The sequence below is a fragment of the Gossypium arboreum genome, chromosome 5, assembly GCF_025698485.1.
Source record: "Gossypium arboreum isolate Shixiya-1 chromosome 5, ASM2569848v2, whole genome shotgun sequence".
Classification (NCBI taxonomy): domain Eukaryota; kingdom Viridiplantae; phylum Streptophyta; class Magnoliopsida; order Malvales; family Malvaceae; genus Gossypium; species Gossypium arboreum.
The window spans coordinates 46,777,964-46,803,750 of NC_069074.1; the positions used below are offsets into that span (position 1 = coordinate 46,777,964).

A 25,787-nucleotide genomic window follows, 5' to 3' on the forward strand; every position below is an offset into this window, starting at 1 on the left:
ATTGTTTCCCAAATTTTATGGTTTCATTAATTAATAAAAACTTTTAAAATCTTTGACCATTCAAATTCATACTCGTAATTACAAGATGCACCCTAGATCCGAAGTGTCAACGTTAGTCTATCAACTTCATTTCAAAACCATGTATTTCGTAGTCAATACCAACGCTTTAATCCAAAGCTCAAAAGGAACAACTATTTTAATAGAAACATATACCGCAAGATCTCATGCCATAATTCCAAAAACAATACAGTAACATGAAATCAATATCTCTAGCAAGTGGAGGCTAGAAGGTGCTACAAATCCTGTTGCACCTACCCTTATTAAAAACACTTCATTAAGTGAAATTTTTCAATACCAAGAAGGAAGTACTTGTACAGCCTTTAGATGGTTAAATATAGAAGAAAAACCAAATCTTGAAACACAAATAACAAATTTTAGGACTTCTAGAGCCTCTGTCTCTTTCATCTCAACAACATTTAGAACCTAGTTACAAGGAATAAATAAAACTTTAAATATAGCCCAACCTATCTACATTAGACAGGAAGAAAGTCCCCAAAATTCACCTAATATGTCACCAAAATACTCATCAATGACTAATAATGTAAGACTAGAAATTAAATTCATGAATTTGATAATAAGAAAGAGAGCATTCTTCAAGAATATTACAAACTTATTAACAAAAATAAAATTCATATAAAATTCAATACAATAAAAATAATACTAGATTGAAAACAAATAAAGAAGAAGTTGAATCTCAACATCTCCTCTTAACATAGGTTCAATATCTTCATAAAAGTACTGGAATAAAAACAAACCTTTTAAGAATGAGAGCTTCTGATGGTGAAGAACAAATCTTATCAAAGGACACTAAAATTATAGTGGAACAAAACCATTATAAAAATCTCAGTCTTCATAAAATAGGAAAATAATTAGATTATATTGAAATTTTGGTAGAAAGTCAACCAATTAGAAAAGAATTGGTAAAAGAATGATTGAAAAAAGTTCTAAATAACCAATATTTATACCATATGAAATACCAAAATCTTTCCAAACCTCTCCCAAATGATTTCTTTATAGAAATCCAAAATAGACTTAATGCTTTGAAAGGTTATAAGTCTGAATTAGTAGCCCCAAATACCCCGAATGCAAGCTCAACACTCAATTAAAACATTACATCAATCTTCCAATTTGACTCTGACCAGTCAGATGAACAATAAATTAACAAAATAACTTGGAAAGAACCAAAAAGATTATTTTACCTAAAAATCACTATATCTGATCTTAATATAGAACAAAAACATGTTTTCCAAAATAAATACAATGCTAAAACTATTTATGGAAGGAATATAGACGAAATGTCTGGATATAATATTCTCAGTTTATTATAGCAAATGACAATGGTTTCAAATGTTTGTAAAACTCAAAACCCAAAAGAGTTTATTAGTGATCATGCTATAGTCAATCTTTTAGTTGATGGACTTACTGGTCAATTAAAAGGATGGTGGAACTATGCACTTTCTAAAACCCAACAAGAAGAAATTCTAAAAGTCATAAAAAAGGATGATCAATGAAAAATCATTCTAGATGAAAAAGGAAGAGAAATACAATATACAGTTGCAACTTTGATTTTATCAATCTCTAAATACTTTATAGAAGATCTTTCTCATCCTAAAGATAGAAATTCAAGATTATTATCAAATTTAAAATTTAAAAAATTAAAAGACTTTAAATGGTATAAAGATGTCTTTATGACCAGAATCGTGCAAAGATCTTATAACTAACAACCATTTTGGAAAAAAAATTTTCTAGCAGGACTTCCTTATTTATTAAGAGAAAGGGTTAGAAATAAAATTAAGGAGAATTAAAAAAGTATTATTCCCTATGAAAAACTTACATATGGTGAACTAATTAATTTCACCCAAAAATAAGGGTTAAAAATCTATCAAGATTTAAAATCTCAAAAATAACTTAAAAAAGAAATATATCAATGTAAAAAGGAATTGAGATAATTTTGCTTCCAATTTGACATTAGAAGTGAGCCTTCTACCTCAAAAACATGTTGTCTTGTAAAACCAAAAAATAGGAAAATGTACATTTCAAAATATTACAAAAATAAAAATATCGAAGATGTATATTATTTTGACATTTTAAAATTTATACTTATATATTTTATATATTACTTGAAATTTAAATATTTTTAAATTTTATATATTATTTTGACTTTTTAAAATTTATAATTATATATTTTAAAATTTTATAAAAAATTATTTTAAACTTTTATTTGAACAAACTCATTATAGGTTCTCATCATATTTGTTTTTTTTTACACAATGCCTAGAACTATCCATAACCCCTCATCATCCCATAAATAGAAGGATAATGCGCTTTAGCGCACTCGAACCCACGTCCTCCTACATTGACAACAATGCTTATACCAATCGAGTTGAGACTCAATCGACATTTTCAAACCTTTTTAAAAAAAATTTATATATTATATATGATTTTTTACATTTTTAATCAATATAATATATATAATACTAAAAATAAAAAAGAACACATGGCATGTTATAATAGCGTCACGTGGCCAGTCAACGTCGATTCAATTATCGACCAAAGTCAAAAGCGTTTTTTAATATTTAAATATTTAATATTATAAATTTCTATTTTTAAAATTTAAATTTAATGTTTTTATTTTCAATAAATCTAATTGCCACGTGACTTTTTTTCATTTGCTAAAACATGTCATGTGACGCTTTTTCATTAGTCAAAGTTGCCTAACAGTTTTTTTTTTAACATCCGTTACAAAATGGATAAAAAAAAAAAAAGAAATCGATACTTTAGATGCCAAATTGGGATAAAAAAATTTAAGTATCAAAGTAAAAAATAAGTATACTTTAGAGGTGTGCATGGGCTGAGTCGGTTCACACCTGGCTCAACTAAAAATTTAGGCCCGTCTGCTAGGTCTAAGCTCAGCCTGAAAAATGAGCCTAAAATTTTGCCCAAGCCCAACCAGGATAAAAATGTTAAAACCTGGGTCTGACCAGCCCATATCAATTTTTATATTATTTCTTATATAATTTTAAAATATATATAATACATCAAATATACTAAAACATCAAAATAAATATTTTTCAACAAATTGAAAATAAATTTTAAAAATATGTAAATATTTTCCAACAAATTGAAAATAAATTTTAAAAATATTTATACTTAAATAATACTAAGATAGATGCAACTTAACAAGTAAATGCCTATAAAATAATAACAAAATTAACAATAAAATAAGTTTTATACAATATTCAAACAATAACAAACAAAATAGTAGCAACATAATGGTAAAATGGTAGTAAAAATAGATAAAACAATAAGAAAATAATATTGAAAAACAAAAAAAAAAATTTGTCTTTTAGTAAATTCGGGCCAGTCCCGGGCCTAGGCCAAAATGCCTTACTCGAGGCCCGGCCCGCTTTTTAAACGAGTCTTAATTTTTTGTCCAAGTCCATCTTTTGAGCCTATATTTTTGCCCAAACCCTCCCACATTTCGGGCGGGCCTTCAAGTCAGGCTGGATGGCCCAACCCATGAACAGGTCTAGTATACTTTAAGGGGTAAATCATAAAGTAAAGCTATAATTTTCATGAAAATTTCCCCTAGTTTCCCTATAATTACCTTAAACATCCTGCAATACAAAAAACCCTTGACACTTTATATTTTATAACCAAATATCATATGACATTTCAAAATTTCATCATACTCATAATAGCTCTAATTCACGATTTGACCTTTAAAATATTATTATTTTTTTACTTGGGTATTTTTTTTTTTTTGCCTAGTTTGGTACCTAAAGTATGCTTTCACTATATTTTCCATTCTATTTTTTATAGACAATAAAAAAAACAAATAGTCAATCACAAAGAGTCACGTGATATCATTTTTATAAATAAATAAATTTATTCTTTTATTAAATGTATATAAACATAAAAATATATAAAAATGGAAATATATATAATCTAGAAAATATATAAACTATATTTTTTATAAAAATAAAATTACAAAAAATAAAATAATTGAAAAGAAAATTGTAAAATTTTAGAAAATTAAAAAATCATTCAAAATATAAAAATATATTTAAAATATGAAATATTTAATCATTTTTCAAAATTATAAAAATGTAAAAAATATTTAAAAATTTTAAAATATATTAAAATCATAAGTATATAAGAAATATAAAATAAATTTCAAATTTTAATAATTTTAAAAAATTTAAATAATTTTTTACGATTTATTTTATTTTATTTACAAATTATTAAATGTTTTTATAATTTTAATAAATTTTAAATATATTTTATAATTTTACATTTTTACAGTAACGTTACTAATTTCAACTAATTTCTTTTCAATTATTTTATTGTTGTAATTATTATTTTTATAATGTATATCTTTTTTCTATATTATATATTTATATATATATTTGAATTTTATATATTTATTTTATTTTATATATTTGTGTATATATATTTAATAAAAATATTTTTTTATATAAAGACGTCTTGTGATAGTTTGTGGTTGTTTATAAACTTTTTTAATGTTTATAAAAAAACTAAAAATATAACAAAAATATACTTTAAATACCAAATATAACCCATAAATTTTTAAATACCAAAATAAAACAATAAATATACTTCAAAACCAAATTGTAAATTAACCCCATAATATTATACAACTTTCTTAACCAATAAATTCTCATTATTTCAACAATTAATTTCATAAATTTAAGTATTCATTCAACAACACAAAACTTATGTTCATGCAAAAGTACTCAAAATTTGGGTTTTTACTAAAGAAGTATAAAAAAATTAAAAATTTTAAAATAATATACCTAAAAATCTAATTATGAAAATGGTATGGTCAGGGTGGTCACGCCACTCTGACAGGCGGCACCACCTTGACGTGACGGTGAACCACTACCCGCAACAGTAAAAAAAAACACTGAAAAAGAAAAAAAAACTAAAAATAAAAATAAAAAATAAAAAATGGGTCATGTGGGTGCCAGAGGCAGCACCAGTGTTTTATTAGTTAAAATTAAATTAAAATATGAATTATTAAAATATTAAATAAAATATTAAAATAAAAATATTTTTTTTATTTTTTTACTCTTTTGGGTCGAAATTGAGGTGGTGCCACCTATGCACATTTTAATTTAATTTTAATAATGCATACTTTATCTGGATAAAATATGTATTAGCAAATTCACTAATATGATTATATATATATATAGATATTTAAGCATGTATCACATTACAAAAAAATTAAATACTTATACCTAATAAAACATGTATCTCATTACAATAATAGTTATTTTCTAAATAACATATTGTTTTATAATTTTATTTCTTATTTAATATTTTAGTTTAATTTTAATAATGCATACTTTATCCGGATAAAGTATGTATTAGTAGATTCACTAATATGATTATATATATATAGATTTACGCATGTATCACATTACAAAAACAAAAATTTAAATACTTATACCTAATAAAACATGTATCTCATTACAATAATAGTTATTTTTCAAATAACATATTGTTTTATAATTTTATTTCTTATTTAATATTTTAATTTAATTTTAATAATACATATTTTAATTTTATTTTACCTAATAAAACACTGGTGCCGCCTCTGCCAGAGGCAACGTTGGTGCCGCCTCTGGCACCCACATGACCCATTTTTTTTCGTTTTCAGTTTTTTTTCTTTTTCAATGTTTTTTTTACTGTTGCGGGTCACTGTTCACCGTCACGTCAGGGTGGTGCCGCCTGTCAAAGTGGCATGACCACCCTGACCATACCATTTTCGTAATTAGATTTTTAAATGTATTATTTTGAAATTTTTTAATTTTTTTTATACTTCTTTGATAAAAAACCCCAAAATTCATATACAAAACAAAATAAGTGTTACTTGAGTATTCACCCAAGTCAATGTCCATATGTCACTCTAACTTTTACAAATCCAATAGTCATCCTCTTCTGATCTCTAATCTACAACCCAATGTTAGGATTACTATTTATGCTTTTAATGTAATGACAGTAGTTTCTTAAACTAGTTAAATAATTAAATAAATATTTTCAGCTGATTAATACAATATTCTTTGCATGATATTTTTCAAATATTTTTTCATCTATAGTAAAATGTATAAATAAATATTAATTTATTAATTATTTAAATTTTAATTAATATTAAATTGTAATGCAATAAAACGACTTATATTAAAAGATAATCTAAATTTTTATAGTCTATAGAGTTAAATTCAACAAATGACTCTTGTTAGAACTATTATGTTATCTATAAGTCTAATTGGGAGATAACTTATCTTAGTTATCAGAATTGGATTAACTTCCACAAATAGATACCTAGATATGATTGCTTGGACTAATACTACATCAGATTTGACCCAAGTTGAATTATTTGTTATGGATTAATTCGCATGCATTAATTATAGTTTGACTTACCTAAATCCTAAGTAAGTAGATGACCATATGTGTATGGCTCGTTCATGTACTTCGATATATTATTACATGTTCTCTCAAGGTAGTGGCCCAAAAGTTCATGGGTTGGGTACATGAATTACATGATATTTTTTTCTCTTACAATTGTGGAATCATAACTCGATAAAATAGTAAATAATATCCTCTCAATGATGTTGTATGAGTTATGAAAATGAAATATGGTCGTGGCTTATTTGTATGAGACAAATGATTCTATTATTATTAGTATAAGTAATGATTATTGCAGAAGGTACAACGATGACCATGAGATAAAAAAGGGATTGAATTACGTTAACAAATTTAACTTAAAAGGATTATGGATATCTTATGAGGATAACACACATATAATAAAGTCATTGGACTAAGATTTTGTTTACCGTTGATGTTGAAAAACACTTTTCAACCAAACCAAGATTTCAAAAAAAAAGGGGGGTAAACAAGCATATTTCAAACCAAAATTTAATTTTAAATTGAATTTTTAACCCAAGCCAAAAAGGCAAAATTTGTAGCTTTTTACTTTTGGAAAAATATTTTTTAATGAATTTACTTTTTTTTTTATCTCCTATATCATGTTTAAAATGAAAATATTATCTTCTCAAAAGCATTTTTTTTACAACAATAGTAACACTCTCAAATTCTTTAAAAGCACTTTTTCACAATACTTTTCAAAAATATTTTTCAACCTTAATGGTAAACTAATCCTAAAGCTTGAAAAAAGTAACTTCCATAATGTTATATAACGGAACTTCAATTATGATATTTTTAGCGATTGACTCAATGACTAAATAATTTTATAATTAATAGATGAAAAGAAAAACTTAATTACAAATTATTTTAGCTGTAATTGTATATATCTAATAGATCCCTATACTAACTCATTTATAACTCCGAACAATTTGCATGAAAGAAATTTGAATGAATAGACAAAAGATAAATGAAAAATAAATTGCATGGATAACTATCCGTAGTAATTGAATTTTTGTTTTTTAGAATGATAAGAGATGAGTTAGGAATAATTTAATTTAATTAGATTATTATTTAATTAGATAAAAATTAAAATTGAATGAAAAGTGAAAATTAAAATATACAATAATCGTAATTTAATTTAATTTGATTTATTGTATAAATTTATATATAAATTTTATAAATAAAATTGTCATAATTTTAACAAAACTAAAATTGAGTTGTGTAAAATTAATTATTTTAAATAATAATTCATTTGAAAGAATATTTAATTAATTAAATAATTTTTGTTTAATTACTTTAAATAAAAATTAATTTCACACACTATAATTTTCATAAAATTCCAACAAACTCCTGCAATACAAACAATCTCATAATACGAGTAATGTTGATATCTAAGAAATTGTCATCATTTCAAACTACCACCATCAACCATTAATTTCATAATTTATAGAAAATAAAAAGAAATAATAATCATGAAAAATTAAAATCAAGCCTAAACTATCTTCTAATTGTCTCCATGAAGCACCATCTTCTTTTTTCACTGGTTCTCCTTTTTTTCTCTCTTTTCTTATTCATCTCTACAAATATCTCTCTTTTCTTTCCATTCTTCTTTCAAATAAACCCCAAATCGTGCAGATAATCTTCATAAAAGGAGCTTTAGTGGATGAATTCATGAAGATATGTGAGAAATTAGTGGAGTACAAGAAGAAAAATATTGCAAAATTGGAGGATTCTCTTCCTTATGAAATTCAGCCATCATATGAAAAATGAAAGAAGATTATTCTTCCATCCAGTTTTTATCTCTTTAATGATGTAGAATAGCTAGCATTAAATATAGAGTATTTTATTGGCATAATGATTTGTTTGGTCTTTTTTTAACTCTTAAACTTGTATTATTTATTAAATCATCTCAAAATTGATAGAAAAATTAACATTTGTTATCTTTGCTGATGTGGCATACACGTAGATTGCTATGTGGATGCCACGTTAGTAATTAAATAAATTTTAAATATAAAAATTTGAAAAAAAGTATGAATAGTATTTAATATTTTTATTTTTAAAAATAAATTAATTAATTGTTAATGAGGCATACACATGTCAACAAAATTAACAGACCTTAATTTTTCATTTATTTTGGGAATATAAATTTAAGAGCTAAAAGAAACTGAAAAATGAAAATTTAAGATGATTTTTTGTAAAGTTGAAAGGTCAAATAACTCATTATACTTATTTAATTTAATGACTAATATTAAGGGATAAATACCAAAATTATACATCAATTTTGGCCCAACATGCAATTATATACACAAAACTTTAATTTTAATTTAATTTTCCCGTATCACTAACAGCATTATCTGCGTTGCACTATTTTCTGTTAAACCTTGTGGAAAACAATGACATGGCATTTTACTATAAAAATAAATAAATTCAAAGTATTTCCACGCAAGTAAAAGCACACATAAAAGATGATTGCTTAGAAAAAAAGGTTTTCAACATGTTTTGGAGATCAATTCTTGTTAGAAATATAAACATAGATTTATAGCCATTCATCTAAAGAAAAAAGACTGGGTATTTTTTAGATCAAGAAAAAGACAAAAATTGATATTTTTTGAGATTGAGAAATAGAAGTGATCGGAAAAATCACAAGAAATTGTATGTTATTGTTCTTTCAATACTAAAATGACCTCGATTGATTCTTTTTCATTAATCCAATTAGGATTTCAAATTATTATTATCAACTCTTCCATCGAGATATGCATGTATAATTTTGTATGTTGTTTTATGGGTATCTTGTAGGAGTAGTTCTTCCTATGAAAAAGACTTTAAAAAGCATGAAACACATTCTTTTTAGATACCAAGTCACACATGGAAAAGAGGAAGTGTTCAAACCAAAAATAGTAAAGCAAATAAAACATAAACGAATTAGTTAGGTTTAAACTAGAACTTAGCAAAAAAAAAGTATAAAATAGAAAGTTGTGGATTCTAAAGTCAAAAGGCTTTATTGTAGAGAGTATTCTTGTAAGTCTTCAAATTGTGTGGTAGCTTTAGCAAGAAGAGACCCTTGAGAGTGTTCTGTTTTGGGTGAGGTATGATCCTTGATCTAATAGACTACACCAACTACAAAAATATCTAAATGTTAGAAGTAGCTAGGTAATATTTCCAATGATACTTACGACTGGTAGCAATGAAAATCTTATGAACGAGTTTGCTTCTACTCCATGCAACTCACAAATTATTGTTGTGGATTGATTCTTTAAGGATCAAAATGATTATCATTGTAGTATTCACAGGGTTGAAAACTTTTGTTTTGATTGTAAAAGATGAGAAACACAAAAAAAGACATTGTCAATATTTCTTTTTGAAAGGTAAAATTTTATTAAGTAAAGAAAAGAATAGTAAAACAACAAACACATAGCAATAAGGGAACATAATGGCATAAACCAAAATATAAGACAACCAAGAATTCACTCTGCCAAAATAATAAGAAATATTGAAATAAAAATTCATTCAACCACAAATATCATATTCTGAATACTTTGTTGTACTTTTTTGATTTATTTTTCATTGTGAATTATGCTGCATCATGAGTAGTTTGAATAGTTAGCAAATGTTGTAAACAATTAACTAGTTTGTAAGTGGTTCCTTTGTGTTATACTTTCTAAATATTTATTTTTATTGATTTGCAGTCAAATGAGCGGGGGATTTGAGAATTTCTTTAGTGTCCCATTAGGAGAGATGGAGGAAAATGTTGATGAAGAAGAGAATTTTATTATTGATGTAACCTACCTATCTGATAGTGATGATGAGTTGTTTGAATCTATGACATCAATTCAGAAGTACAATAGAATAGACAATGACGGCCAAAGAAATAAAAGAAAGCTGAAAACAAATGGTGGGGATGAGACAGGTAACTTAGAAGATGATGATTTTGAATCTAATAGTGATTTGGATGACGATTTATGCTCCAATGGATTTGACTCAGATCAAGTCTATAGTGAAAACTCAAATAGTGATGCACACTTGAAAACCGAAGATGAACCTAGTGTGAGAAAAAACAAGTTTCCTTTATATGATCCAAATATTAGAGTTCCAAAGTTTCCTATTGGAATGATTTTCTTGAGAAAGACCCAATTTAAAGAAATCTTGACCAAGTATGCAATCACTACTAGGTATAACATACAGATTAAAAGGAGTGAACCAACTAGGTCTCAGCAAGATGTGAGAAAAAAAATGTAAGTGGTATATATCTACATCTGTAAGAAGAATAATGAAGACTTTCAAGTGAAGGTGCTAAAAAAAAAACATAAATGCAACCCTTGATGGTATATATCTACATCTGTGGAGAAGAATAAAAGAAGACTTTCGAGTGAAGGTGCTAAAAAAGAAACATAAGTGCAACCCTTGATGGTATATATCTACATATATGGAGAAGAATAATAAAACTTTCAAGTGAAGATGCTTAAAAAAAAACATAAGTGCAACCCTTGATGGAAGGTGCAAAGAGTTTCAACAACTTTCTTGGCAAATAGATACAAAGAATTAATTGTTGGTCATCCATTTATCAAGCTTAATTACATATAAAATGTAGTGAAAATGAAGTTTGGTATTAATATCAACATCAGTAAGGCTAGAAGAACTAAGCTAAAGGTACGAAAAGAGATGGAGATAAATGTGATTGAAGAGTATGCGACTTTATATAATTATGCAAAAGAGTTGATAAGATATAATAGAGGGAGTACAATTGTTCCAAAGGTTTTACATTTTTTGATGCTTTGAGGAGAGGTTTCTTAGCTATGTAGGTCTATCTTAGGATTGGATGGATGCTATTTAAAAGGAATAAATCGCTAAATGAGAGTTACTAATTGTTGTGGCTAGGAATGCAAATAACCAAATGTTCCCTCTAGCATTGTGTGTTGTGGAGGTCGATTCTACAACATCATGGACTTGGTTTCTTGATATTTTGAAAAGAGACATTAGCACTCCTGATAGATATGGGTGGACAATCATATCAGATCAGCAAAAGACAATATTACCTTTAATTAATTTGTTGATTTGCATAGTTTATAGTATATCATATTTTTGATATTTTTTAATTTAATTTTATTGGGGCTAAAAAAGTTGTTAAACAACTATTTCCACATGCAAAGCATAGGTTTTGTACTAGGCATGTATGGGCAAATAGGGTTGGAAAAGGTTTGCAAAAGGCTTTTTGGGCATGCGTGAAAGCCACTAATGTACTATGTTTTGAAAAAATGTGTATTGCTCTTGAAAAATAAAAAAGATATGGTAATTATAGCTCTTTTAGATGTAGATGAGACAAGGTTTTGGAAAGCATATTTCAGCTATAACGCTGAGTGTGATTTAGCAGATAACAACCTAGCCGAGGCATTCAATGCTAGCATGGTACAAGCTAGTTCAAAGCCAATAATAAGTATGCTAAATGATATTAGGTTGGTTGTCATAGAGTAGATTGTTAGTAAAAGGAAAACAATACTTGGATGGTGGTCCTCTAATTAGAGTTAAGCTTGATAAGCGCATAAAAGAATCTACTAAGTGGAATGTGCATTCCAATGGAGATTATGGATATGAGATCATGTGTGGTAGGATCACATATATTGTGGACTTAGAAAGGATGAATTGTTCATGTAGATTATGCAACTTATCAAGCATCCCATATGCACATGCAGTGTGTGTCATTTACAACAAAGAAGAGGATCTAGAGAAATATTTGGCAAATTTTTATAGCAAGGAAATGTACATATGAGTATTCTTTACAACCAATAAATGGACCTGACTTATGGGAGAAGACTACAAATGAAAAAAAAAATCACCACCAAAGTTCAATGTCATGTCAGGAAGGCCTCAAAAGAAGAGGAAAAAGATGGTGCAAGATGAATCTAATAAGACAAAGAAAACAAATAAGCTAACCAAAATTGGTAGAACAATGACTTGAAACATATGTAAACAACCAGGACATAACTAAAGGGGTTGTCCACAAAGATCTACAAAATTAATTTGGTTTTTAATTTCTTTTTTAATCAATTAAAAAAGAAATTAAAATTCTTTTTTTAATTACTACATGGGTTTTTAATTTTTTTTTAATTGTATGGGGAAACTGAATTTTGTTATTGTTGTTTAAGAATTTTTAAATTTTAAGATAGATTATTGACTATATGTATGCATATAGTTAAGACTTAAAGTCAATTAGTTAAAAGGCTACTCAAAATCTCAAAAAGGAGGTTGAGCCCCAAAAGAGGTTAAGCCCCACTTTAACAACTAAACTCTATTGTTGCTAGTAAACTAAACAAATGCAAAATATAATTCCATTTAATAACTAGGGATAAAGTACAAATTTACTAATCTACTTATGTAAGAGGTTCAAATTTATCACTAATCATTCAATTGGGAATTTTTATTATAAAATTTGATCATTTGTCCTTTTAAAGAGAAAATTTCAAAGAGTACAAAATTTTAATAGATCAAATACCTTCAGAGAAAGAACTATTAGAAGAAGTACTGGTGACGAACTGTGGTCTCAATTTGGTCCATCAACTTTCCCTTTAAACCCAAAACTAACCCTCCTATTCTAGCGATATTTTCTATAAGAGTTGTTGTCTTCATTAAACTTAGTTTTTTTATTGTAATTTTCACCTACAAATTGTAATAGCCTAATTTTTAGTGGTGTCGAAAATAGTGGTTTGAGACCACTAAAATTCGACAAGTGAGCTCGTAAATATTATTAGTTAGTGTTTATGAGCTAATTGAGAATTTAGGAAACCTAAGAATTAGTGAATTTTGTGATTTAAAATAATTATTAGATTAATTAGTCTTGTAAATAAAGTATTGAGACCTCAATTTCATAAATCGAGCCGTAAATATTTTTAAAATATCTATGGAGTGTCATTGAGTTAGTAGTAAAGTTTCGTTAGAAAATTTTAACATTTTAATAGTTAATTAAATAAATAGGACTAAATTGAAAAAGGTGCAAAACTTGATAAAATGATTAAATTACTTAAGTGATAAATATGGGAGGACTTAAAGGGCAATTGAACCTAAACTGTACAGGCTGAAACGACCTAGGTAGAAAAAAAAAACAAAGAAATTAGATGAGTTAATGGCAAAATGGTTATTTGGGAAATTAAAGTAAAAATAAAAATAAGTGACTAAATTGAATCTAGACATTTCATCATCAATCTTCAGCCAAAAACAGCCATAGGAGGTCCTCCAAAAGTTGGTTTTTCATATTTTTGCATCATGTGAGTTCAATTCTTGCTCTTTTCTTGTATTTTTGTGTTTTTTAAGACTTTTACAATTAGGTCCAACTATTTATTTCATTAGTTTTCTTTATTCTATGGATGATTTTGAAAGTTACCATTGATGAGTATTAGATGTTTATGATGAATTATCATGGATTTGAAGCTTAAATTTTGTTATATGATGATTTTATTAAGTAATTTTGATAGCTATTGATTTTAGGACTAAATTATGAAAAGGTTCAGAATTAGGGTTTGGTGTTGAAATTTTGAATTATAGCCTAAAATAATTAGATAAAGTGTTAATTGAGAAAAAAAGCTTATTTGATGGGTTTATTGATAAGGGACTAAATTGTAAAAAATTGTAAAAGTTAGGGTAAATGGATAATTTTGAAAATTAAAGGGTATAAATTGTAAAGTGAAATGAGGCTGTAATATGTGCTAATGGATGAGTAATTTTATATTTTAGATCAAGAGCCCAAAGAAAATCGTGGAAAAGAGAAATTATTTGATTAGTTTCTGAGCTACAACAAATTTTACAAATTAGCCCAGGTAAGTTCGTATGGTTAAATTTATAATGTTACTTGTTAAATTGATGAATGGTAATATGTATATATTTATGTTATTTGTTGAAAATAAAACTATTGTAAGAATTATGAAATTGAATCAAATATTTGAAGTGAAAATAACACAGGATTGAGTACAATCGTTCAGTGCAAAAGAGGAATTGACCGTAAATTACCCAAGTAAACTAAGGTTCAGCATTTATTGTGAACTTTCATGTTTTCTTTCCGTTTAGCTCTCATGAGCTTCAGTTAACTCATATGAGTTTCAGTCAACCCTAATAGCTTTCAGTTCAACTCTTACGAGTTTCAGTTTAACCCTCATGGGTTTTCGTTTAGCTCTTATGAGCTTCTATTCAACCTTATGGGTTTCTATTAGAACTTATGTGCTACTGTTCAGCCCTCAAGCTTTATTTTACGATGTACTCATATCTGTAAGACGTTCAATATTCTGACAAATGTTGATAATTTGATAAGTGACATTTGATACTAATGGTTGAAGACTCAATGATATTGTTGATTATGATGTGAAATAAGTGAATTCATCAATTGCAGTTGTGATTGGCAAGAAATGTATATTGAATGTTTTATTTAAATGAGTGGTTTAGTATGTTCGATAAGATTTATGTTTAAAGCCAATGAAATTGCTAAGCTTTATTAAGCTTACTCATGTTGTTTAATGTTCGTTGTAGATTAGCGTGAGGCCGGAGGATCGGATCAACACATCATGCCATACTATCCAATTTGCTCTGGTAGATTTTGTTAAGTATTTTATGGTTTGTATGGCATATATAAAGGTGGTTTGGAAATGAAATAATTTGAGTAAAGATTATGAATCTTACTTGTTGTATGCATGTATTTAGTAGTAAATTTGGTAAACTAATGAAGGGAGTTATTTGGTAAGTTTACACAATTAAATTTTGTGATAGCTTATTATATTTAAACATGATTTTTGGTTGGTGTTTATTGCTTGATTAGGGCTATTTGGTATACTGAATTGTTGTTTACAGGTTGATATCAAATAGGGTGAGAAAAGTGGCCTTAAAATGGCCTATTTTCGTCCACACAGGCAGAGACATGGGCGTGTGTCTTAGCCTTGTGTGACACACGGCCTGGTACATGGGAGTGTAGTCTGGCCGTGTGTCCCCTACACTTTGAAATTTCAAAATAGAATGTCCAGGTTTTTGCACATGGCCTAGCACACCGGCATGTGACTTAGCCGTGTGACCCCTGCACTTCACACACGGCCTAGCATACGGGCGTGTGGATGGCCGTGTAACCCAAATCAGTAGTTATCCAAATTTGGACACGGGCTGGGACACAGCTGTGTGCCTTAAATCGAATGCCCACACGGCCTAAGACACTGGTGTGTCTCTTAGCCGTGTGGCTCACACGGTCGACCACACGGGTGTGTGTCCCCTGTTCTTAAGAAAAATTTTAAGATTTTGGGAAAAATTTTAAGATTTTTAGAAAAATTCCCTAAGCATTCGATTTAATCCCGATTCACTTCTTATGTGTATTTTGGGCCTCGAAGACCCATCTAAGGGACAATATGAGTATTATATGACTTATTCTTGATTTGTATAATAAAGGTAATGAAATATTTGTAATTAGCCCGTAAAGTCTGATAATGTTTTATAACCCTGTTTCGATGACGGATAAAGGTTAGGGGTGTTACATTTATTTGTATCAGAGCTTTGGTTTAGCCGATTCTCAGAACGAATGTGATGTGTAAAGTGTCTAGAAATACATGTCATATAAATCTGTGATAGTGTGATGTGTATGATCCGATCTAATCCTTATTTTTATTATAGATTGTGAAGATGTCAGATAAATCTGAACATGTTGAACGAGATAAAGCTAATAGCAGAATACAAACATCTGAACATGGGGCAAGTAGTAGTGTTCCAATCTCTCCGATACAATAACAGGAACTCAAAAATATGTTCTATGGGTTTATGAACAAATGGTTTAATGACTTTATGCAAGAAAGAAATCAGGCTCAACAACCTCATCCTCCTATTGCACCATCTGTAGCACCTCTGGTTGTACCTTCGCCTCCACCGGTAACTGAATCCAATAAACATGCTTCGATAGAAAAACTTAGAAAGTTTGGGGCAAAAAAATTTTGGGGAAGGTCAGATGATAATCAAGTCAAGGCTGAATATTGGCTTCAGAATATAGTAAGAGTTTTTAGAGAAATGGCTTGTTCTCTATATGATTATTTGAGATGTGTTGTTTCTTTATTAAAAGAGGAAGCCTATAATTGGTGGATGACTATAGAGGCTGTGATGTCAGAAGAGAAAATCATTTGGGAATTCTTTCAAAATTAATTTAAAAAGAAATATGTTAGCAAGAGGTATCTGGATAAAAAGAAGAGGGAATTCCTCGATCTGGGACAAGGAAATCTGTCAGTAGCTGAATATGAGAGGGAATTTGTATACCTCAACAAATATGCCCGAGAAATTGTACAACCGAGGAGGAAATGTGTATTTGTTTTGAGGAAGGGTTAAATGATGAAATTAGAATGATGATTGGGGCACAGAAATACGAGAATTTATTGTTCTGTCAGATCGTGCTCAAAAAATGGAAGAGGTATATAACAAAGAGATGCAGCGTGATAGGTGAAATAAAAAATCTTACAAGAGAAGCTCCTCCAAATCATTTTCAACATTTTGGGATAAAAAGTCTACAGATAAGTCCAATCAAGCCACTTCAATGTTTGAGTGATCAAATAAGAATAGGGGGACTCAACAAGATTTTGGAGTAACTATTAGACCTTCAACTAGTGTAGGTAGTGTACAGAATATTCCAAAGCCTAAATGTAAATATTGTGGAAAGTATCATACAGGTGAATGTAGAGGCAAAATGGGAGCTTGTTATAAATGCGGAGCCACTTACCATTTCATTCAATACTGTCCTCAATTGCAAAAAGAAAAAAGATGAACAAAAAGAAAAGAAATTAGCCCCTTCCTAAAGAAGTAAACGTTCAGGCCAAAGCAGTGCTACTGGGGCTACCCATTCGAATATGAGAGATAAAGCTACTTGATTAGAGACTAAAGCTCCAGCACGTACTTATGCTATTCGAGCAAGAGAAGAAGCTACAGCTCTAGATGTAATTGCTGGAACATTCTATCTCTTTGATGTTATTGTATATGCATTAATTGACCCTGGGTCTACACATTCTTATGTTTGCACTACATTAGCATTAGAAAAGAAATTGTCTATTAAATCCACTGATTATGATGTTCAAGCAACTAATCCATTAGGCCAAAGTGTGATAGTTAATTTAACGTGTCGAAATTGTCCACTAAATGTAAAAGGCTATTAATTCCTTGCTGATTTGATGTTGTTACCCTTTCGGGAATTTGATGTTATTTTGGGAATGGATTGGTTAACAAAGCATGATACTGTAGTAAACTGTCGAGAGAAATGGATTGATCTAAAAGGTCAAAATGGGGAAGTCATTACGATTGAGTCTGCTAATCCTTAAGAAATTGTCAAAATTATTTAAACTTTTCAGCCCAGAGATTAATGCGGAAAGGTAATGAGGCATTTTTAGCCAATATTGTGATATCCCGAATTAGGGCCTAATCGGAATAGTAGTTTTGAGACCACAAATCTGAAATAGAAATAATTATTTTATAATTATTTTGAGGTCTATGATATGATTGCATGATTGTGTGAAACTTTCGTGAAGAAATTCTATGCATAAAGTGCTTAATTTGATGTTAGGGACTAAATTGAATAAGTTACAAAACTTGCATTCTAGAAGTTTCTAGTATGAAATTGCTTTGAAATATTAATTAGGAGGTCTTAAATAGAAATTTGACCAATTTCTAAGTTTATGGACAAAAATTAGACATGGATGGAATTTTTGAAAGTTTAGTAAGGAAGGGCATTTTGGTCATTTGGATATTAAATGAAATAAAATGGGAAAAATAACAAAAAAATGATCATCTTCTCCGTAAGTTGCTACTGAATTTTGCTCTCCACCATAGCTAGGGTTTCAACACTTTTAAGCCTTGATTATCCAGAGAAAAGATATTCGAGTCGAGATCGGGGGAAAAATAAAGTTTACGAGGAATAGGCTCAACTATTCTCATTTTATATCGAGTTTTGACAAGCCGGTTTGGAGATCAGGACGGTCGGAGGCACGCTCACACTATCAACGGACCATCTCGGTATGATGGCTTGCATATTTTGGGAATATAGCACGTATAGCATTATAATCCTTTTGTGTATATAATCTTATGATATAGCTCATGGATGGCATGGAAATGTTTTAGAATGATTAGCTATTAGAGTGGCTAATCGAGATTATATTTGATAACATGTATGCTTTATGTGCTAACTAATCTATGGAAATCCATAAAATGGTGAAATTGACTATAAAACAGAATCACATAGCAGTAGTGATGTGAGTTTGAAAAATCACTAAAAATAGTAGAGATAGAATTAGATGATGAATAAAATATTAAATTGAATATTAATGAATCTATCTTCATGTGCAAGAAACAAAATAGGTAAAAAAGTTTTATTTTATGAGATATTTACGTTTTAGTGAAACAGGGTTAGAGCGATTTTTAGATCCCTTATTCTGACTTTATAAATTAACCATAAATTGTGTAAAAATAATTATGACTAAAATTTTATATGTATGGATTCCTTATTAAGTTTATTTTTAATAGAAACAAACTTAATAGTCATTGGATCTCTGTACAGGAAGAAATTTGATTCATAGTGCACAGGGGTCAGAGTAGCAGAACCCTAAAATAGGGGAGACTTTAACTAATAAACTATACTAATTGGCTTAACTAAAAATTCTAGAAAAAAATTAGTAAGTAGATATCTGAGTCTAGTTTCATGAAAAATTTACAAAATTGGATGTTGAGTTTTATAACTCGGGATATGATTTTTTTTAGCGACTATGATGCAGTTAGCCAGCTTGTCTGGAAATTCTAAAATAAATTATTTGAGCTATTTAATTAATGAATTAAGTCCGTTAACACCTCGTGCTCAACTTCGGCGGCGGTCTCGGGTACGGGGGTGTTACAAATATTCTTGATACTCGAGGTTTTGAATCAAATTTAGAACAATTATTAATTGTTAATGAGTTTATTGATGTATTTCCTGAGGAATTACCTAGCTTACCACCTGATCGTGAAGTTGAGTTTGTAATTGATGTGGTTCCGGGAATAGCTCCAATACTAATAACACCGTACCTTATGGCACCAGCTGAGTTAAATGAATTACAGTCAAATAAAATAAGGGCTGAGTTTTTGCAAACTCAGTGTGTACATCCCCACAGTAAAGCATGCATGTAAACGGATAACAGTCAAACAGTCATAATCGAGCCTGAGCTCTTAACAGAATCAGTGTAGACCTTAGCCCACTCAGAACAATATCAGATACATTCGGGCCTTAGCCAATACAGACATACATGCATATGAATCAGAACAATAATGCCCACCAACCCTACACACCAAGTATGTGGATAGAATCAACCCACCCAACCTTACCCACCAAGTGGTACCATATAAGGAACGTATCAGATATATGCAGCATAACTACCAGATGTCAGGCTAATAGCTTTTCAGTCTTCCTTCTCTTCAACAAAAAACCCAACCCAATGCAATGCAACGTAGATAATATGGCATGCTCATGTGTAGATATCAAATCATAACATCATCATCTAATTAGAACAGATACACATGCTTTAGTTATCATGTTTTTACATTCATCTTAGTATCAGATCAGAGTATAGGGGTCTAAGTAACACTTACTGACTCCACAATCAGGTCACAGTCGACTTGGGTGACCTGTGCAACCTTGCAAACATTTTAAACAAATTGAGCTCACACGCCCGAGTGCCCTGCCCATGTGGGCTCACATAGCTCAGATTTGCCTTGCCCGTGTGGATCACACAGCCTGGCCCAAGACCCCAAACGCCAATGTGGTTCACCCATGTGGCCTACACACCCCAATTGGTCAAGCCCGTGCCTCGTACATGGCCTCACCAGCCTTACATGCCCGTGTCCGTCGTGCCCGTGTGGCACGCACATGGCCTACTTCCTCGGCCACACGGTAGTGTCTCGCCACACGGGCAGTCCACATGCCTGTGTAGCATCGACAGTAGCGTTTTTGACTTTCTTCGAAACATGATTTCAGATCGATTGGAGTATACACCTAGTTTCATTGAAGCCTAATGCAATCCCGAGCATTCCAGAACCTATATTCAACAATGTCAATACCTATTTCAGTCACTTAAACAATTTTTGATTGAACAAAATGAGGTATTTCACCCCGAAATCACTAAATTTCTTACCTCGAGTGAAAACCAACGAATACCACACGCTTAATTCATTGTTCATGAACGAAGAACAACCCCTTGATCAGTACCTAAACACTGAAAGAAAGTTCCCGCTTGATCTCTTAATCAAAACGATGTTTACGAACAACAAGCAGAACTTACCAATAAGGAGAACGTCAATGAATCGTAGAAGCCCATTAATATGAAATCAAAATGAATGGGAGGAAGGCAAGGGAAATTTCAGTAAAAAGAAAAGAAAAAGAAAGTGGAGAGGGGGAAAATAGCAGAAAATTTCGGTAGAGAGAATTCTTTTAGGGAAACTACTCAGAAAAGTTTGATAAACCCTACCACTTCAATGTTTTAGTTCATCTCTAATTCTATCACGGCCTTAGTGGCAAAAATAATGCCCAAGCCAGGATCCGAACATAGGACCTCTAGCATAAACCCTTGCCACTTAACCACTAGACCAGTAAGCCTCTATTAAGTTTTTACCAATAAATTCTTATAAGCCCCTTAACCAAAAGCCAGACTCTATTTAAAGTAAAAACCAAAATTTTTCCCAAATTGAGACTTGAACTTGGGACTTCCCTAACACACCCCTAAAGCACTTAAACATAAAAGCAGACAGATATTATACAAATTCATGCAAAAACATATTTAGATATTTTCTTATGCTACAATTTCACAAAAGCCGAAATTACAGAAATTTGGGGTGTTACAACTCTACCTCTTTAAAGAAAATTCGTCCTCGAATTTTACCTGGTCAGAAAAGGTGATGATACTGCTGACACATTGAATCCTCTTGCTCCCCAGTAGCCTCCTCAATGCTATGATTCTGCCACAGCACCTTCACTAAGGGAATAGACTTCCTATGCAGAACTTTTGACGTCGAGATCCAAAATTTGAACTGGCTTCTCCTCGAACATTAGATCCGGTCTAACCTCAATTTCCTCCATAGGCACAATGTGTGTGGGATCAGAGCAGTAACATCTTAACATCGAGACATTAAAAATATCGTGAATACGATCTAACTCTAGAGGTAACTCCAATTGATACGCGACTGGCCCTACTTTTTTCAGAATTCAGTATGACCCAATAAACCGAGGACTCAATTTACCTTTGCGACCGAACCTCAGAACCTACTTCCATTGCCAGACCTTAAGGAAAACCAAGTCCCTCATAGAATACTCGATATCTTCCCTCTTCAAATCAGCATAGGAATTCTGTCTATTATAAGCCGCTTTCAGTCTATCTCAAATCAAATAAACCTTATCCTCAGTCTTTGAAACCAACTCCAGACCCAAAACACGTAGCTCACCCAACTCAATCCAAGACAAAGGGGTACGACACTTATGACCATAAAGTACCTCATAAAGTGCCATATGAATACTAGACTGATAGCTGTTATTGTAAGCAAACTCTGCCAAAGGCAAGTACCCCTCCCAACTACCACGAAAATCCATAACACAGCCCCTCAACATATCGTCCAGTATCTGAATCACCCTCTCCGACTAACCATCTGACTGAGGATGAAATGCAGTACTGAAGTCAAGTCGTGAACCCAAAGCCTCATAAAGTTTCTGCCAAAATTGAGAATAAACCGAGGATCCCTATCGGAGATAATCGACACTGGAACTCCATGCAGTCTTTCTATCTCTGAGATGTAAAGTTTAGCCAACTTCTATAAAGAGAAGTCTGTCCTAATAGGAATGAAGTGTGCAGACTTGGTCAATTGATCTACGACAACCCAAACAGAATCCTTCTTAGTGGGTGTTAGAGGTAACCCACTAACGAAATCCATCGTCACTCGCTCCCATTTTCATGTCGATATCTTAACCGGCTGTAGAAACCCCGAAGTGACTGATGCTCAGCCTTAACCTGCTGACAAGTCAGACAGTGAGCAACGAAATCGATCACCTCATGCTTCAACCCTGGCCACCAGTACAACTCTCGAAGATCTTTATACATCTTATTTCCACCAGGATGCATAGCGTACGGACGACTATATGCTTCCCTCAAAATTGACAGCCTCAAATCCTCATCATTAGGTACACAGATCCTACCCCGAAAGCACAATACCTCATCATTATTCAGCCCAAAATCTGTAGTAGTCCCAGTCTCAACCTGACGAAATCGCATCTCGAAAGTCTTATCCTCTAACTGCTTAGCTCTAATCTGCTCAATCCATGTCGACTTCATTAGTAGCTCTGCCAGAAGACTCCTATCATCATAAATACTTAGTCGAGTGAACAATGCTCTTAAATCAGCCACAACCCTACGATTTAATGCATTAGCCACTACATTGGCCTTTTCAGGGTGATACTCTATACTGCAGTCGTAATCCTTAAGCAGCACAATCTATCATCACTGCCTAAGATTTAACTCCTTCTGAGTGAGGAGATACTTGAGGCTCTTGTGATCAGTGCAGATGGTACACTTCTCACCGTACAGATAGGGCCTCCAAATCTTTAATGCAAAGACAAATACAGCCAACTCCAAATCATGTGTCGGATAATTAGCCTCGTGAGTCTTGAGCTGTCGAATGCATAGGCAACTACCTTACCGTCTTGCATCAAGACGCAACCCAAACCCATATGTGACACATCACTGTAAACCACGAAGTCGCTACCAGGTTCAGGCCGTATCAGAACTAGAACCTAAGTTAAAAGTGTCTTGAGCTTCTCAAAGCTCTCCTGCTGTGCATCAGTCCAAACAAAAGGAACTTCTTTACGCAATAACTTAGTCAACGGCGTTGCGATCAACGAGAACCTTCTACGAAGCGTCGGTAATATCCTGCCAGTCCCAAAAAACTATGGATCTCCGACATATTCTTTGACTGTTTCCAATCCAGCACAGCCTCAATCTTATGATGATCAACACGAATCCCCCCAGCAGACACCATATGTCCTAAAAAGATTACTTCTTGAAGCCAAAACTCACACTAAGAGAACTTCGTACAAAGCTTTTTCTCATAAATGATCTGCAGAACAACCCTAAGATGCTCATCGTGCTTGTCCTCAGACTTAGAGTAAAACAAGATGTCGTCGATAAACACTACCATGAACTGGTCTAAGTAGGGCTGAAACACACGGTTCATCAAGTCCATGAATGTCGCTGGTGCATTAGTCAACCCAAAGGGCATAACCAAGAACTCATAATATCCATAACGACTCCTAAATGTTGTCTTATGCACATCGGCCTCCTTAACCCTTAACTGATGATAACTTGATCGCAGATTGATCTTGGAGAACACAGAAGCTCTTCTGAACTAATCGGATAAATCGTCTATCCTTGGAAGTGGGTATTTATTCTTAATTGTCAACTTATTCAACTGATGTATTGTCCTTATTCTTTACGAACAGAACAAGTGCTCCCCATGGAGACACACTAGGACGAATAAACCCACGATCCAACAGCACCTGAATTTGAGCCTTCAGTTCTGCCAACTCCTTTAGTGCCATTTGATAAGGGGCGATAGACACCGGAGCTGTACCAGAAATCAACTCAATCTCAAATTCTACCTCACGACTCGGAGGCAATCTTGGTAGTTTTTTTGAAAAAACATCTAGAAAGTTCTTCACAGTACGAATGTCCTTAACCAAAGAGTGCACAAAATCAGAAACACTGATGTAGGCCAAGTATGCCTCACATCCCTTTCTCACAAGCTTTTCTGCTACCAACGTAGATATCACATTACTCAGATAATTTCGTCGTTCTAATCACGACTATCTCATTATCCTCCTCTGTCCTCAGAACAACCCTCCTTTCAACATAATCCAGACTTACATGATGTTTCACCAATAAGTCCATGCCTAGAATTAAGTCGAACTCCTCAAACGGAAGTTCCATCATATCAGCCAAGAATACCGTTCCTTGGACTTCCAACGGAATGTCTCTAAATAGTTTTCTGACCCTAATAGATTGCCCCAATAGACTCACCACTGAAATCTCACTAGAAGTGCTCTCACGGAATTCCCAAAGTCTCAGACACAGAACACGCCGCATAGGAATGTGTAGAGCCTATGTCTATCAGTGCAACATAAGGTACATTAGAAATGAAGAACGTACCAGTGATGACGTCCGAACCATCTCTATCCTCACGGCGACATACAGCGTAGACAAGTGCAGGCTGCCTTGCCTCAGTCGGCCCAGCACCTCTGGCTGGTGCTCCCTGACCTCAACCCATACCGATTCCATCCCTAGCCTGTCCACGGCCCCTAGATGGCTACTGTACCCCTTTCGACAACTGTGCAGTCTCAACAACTGGAGCTTGCATCTGATTACTTCTTAGTGGACAATCCTTAACACGATGCTCAATCAAACCACATCTCAAACAAACTCCAGTATCCCTCCAACACTCGCCTGGATGACTTCTATTACAGAGCTAACACATCGACACCCTTACAGGAATAGCAACAGTGGGCTCAGCTCTCATGGGTCCATCAATCTTGGAATTTTTTTTAGGCCTTATCCCAGTATTCGAAAGCTCATAATCCCATTTAGCTTTCCCCTTCTCACAGTTTTGGCGCTCAGAGCGCTTTATCTCCTCAACAATCTTGGCCTTTTCGATCAAGGCTGAGAAATTTCGCTCCCTCTGTGGAGCTATCAGAACTCGCAGATTGTCTCGCAAACCATCCTCAAATCAAACACAGCGCTCATACTCTGTCGCCACTACGCCCCTTGCATAACGGCTCAGTCTCAGAAATTCAGCCTCATACTTGGGCACTGAACGGTCGCCTTGAGTGAGATTCAGGAACTCACGTCGTCTAGCATCAGTGTAGCTAGCTTCCATATACCTACTCTGATAGGTGGTCTTAAAAAAATCCCATGACAACCGATCGAGCTGAGTGCCCTCCTTAACAGTCAATCACCACTGGTACGCCTTATCGCGAAGCAAAGACACTGCTCCCTTGAGCTTCTGCTCATCAGTAAAGTCTAAATCATCCATTATGCGCTCTGTGGCCTCCATCTAGTACTCGACCACACTCGAAGCAACTCCAGTGATACCCCTGAATATCTCAGCCCCATTCGACCTAAGTCGTTCCATAACCGAACCATGGCCTCCAGATCTAGTATTGGCACCAGCGACCCTCTCCAGAATTCGTAGTATGGCCTGGGACAGTGCGTCGTCCCCAGCTGCACGGTCAT

General features: G+C 32.1%; 1 protein-coding gene across 1 annotated transcript; it reads right to left on the reverse strand.

Annotated features, from left to right (window-relative positions):
• Nucleotides 1-21,402: 21,402 nt before the first annotated feature.
• LOC108451734 (uncharacterized) lies at nt 21,403-23,541 on the reverse strand. The gene is made up of 6 exons (XM_017749390.1): nt 23,409-23,541; nt 23,198-23,289; nt 22,719-22,982; nt 22,142-22,320; nt 21,908-22,040; nt 21,403-21,474 (listed from the first exon to the last, which is right to left on the reverse strand). Exons 1-6 carry the CDS (start codon nt 23,539-23,541, stop codon nt 21,403-21,405), a joined length of 873 nt encoding a protein of 290 aa, XP_017604879.1.
• Nucleotides 23,542-25,787: the final 2,246 nt, after the last annotated feature.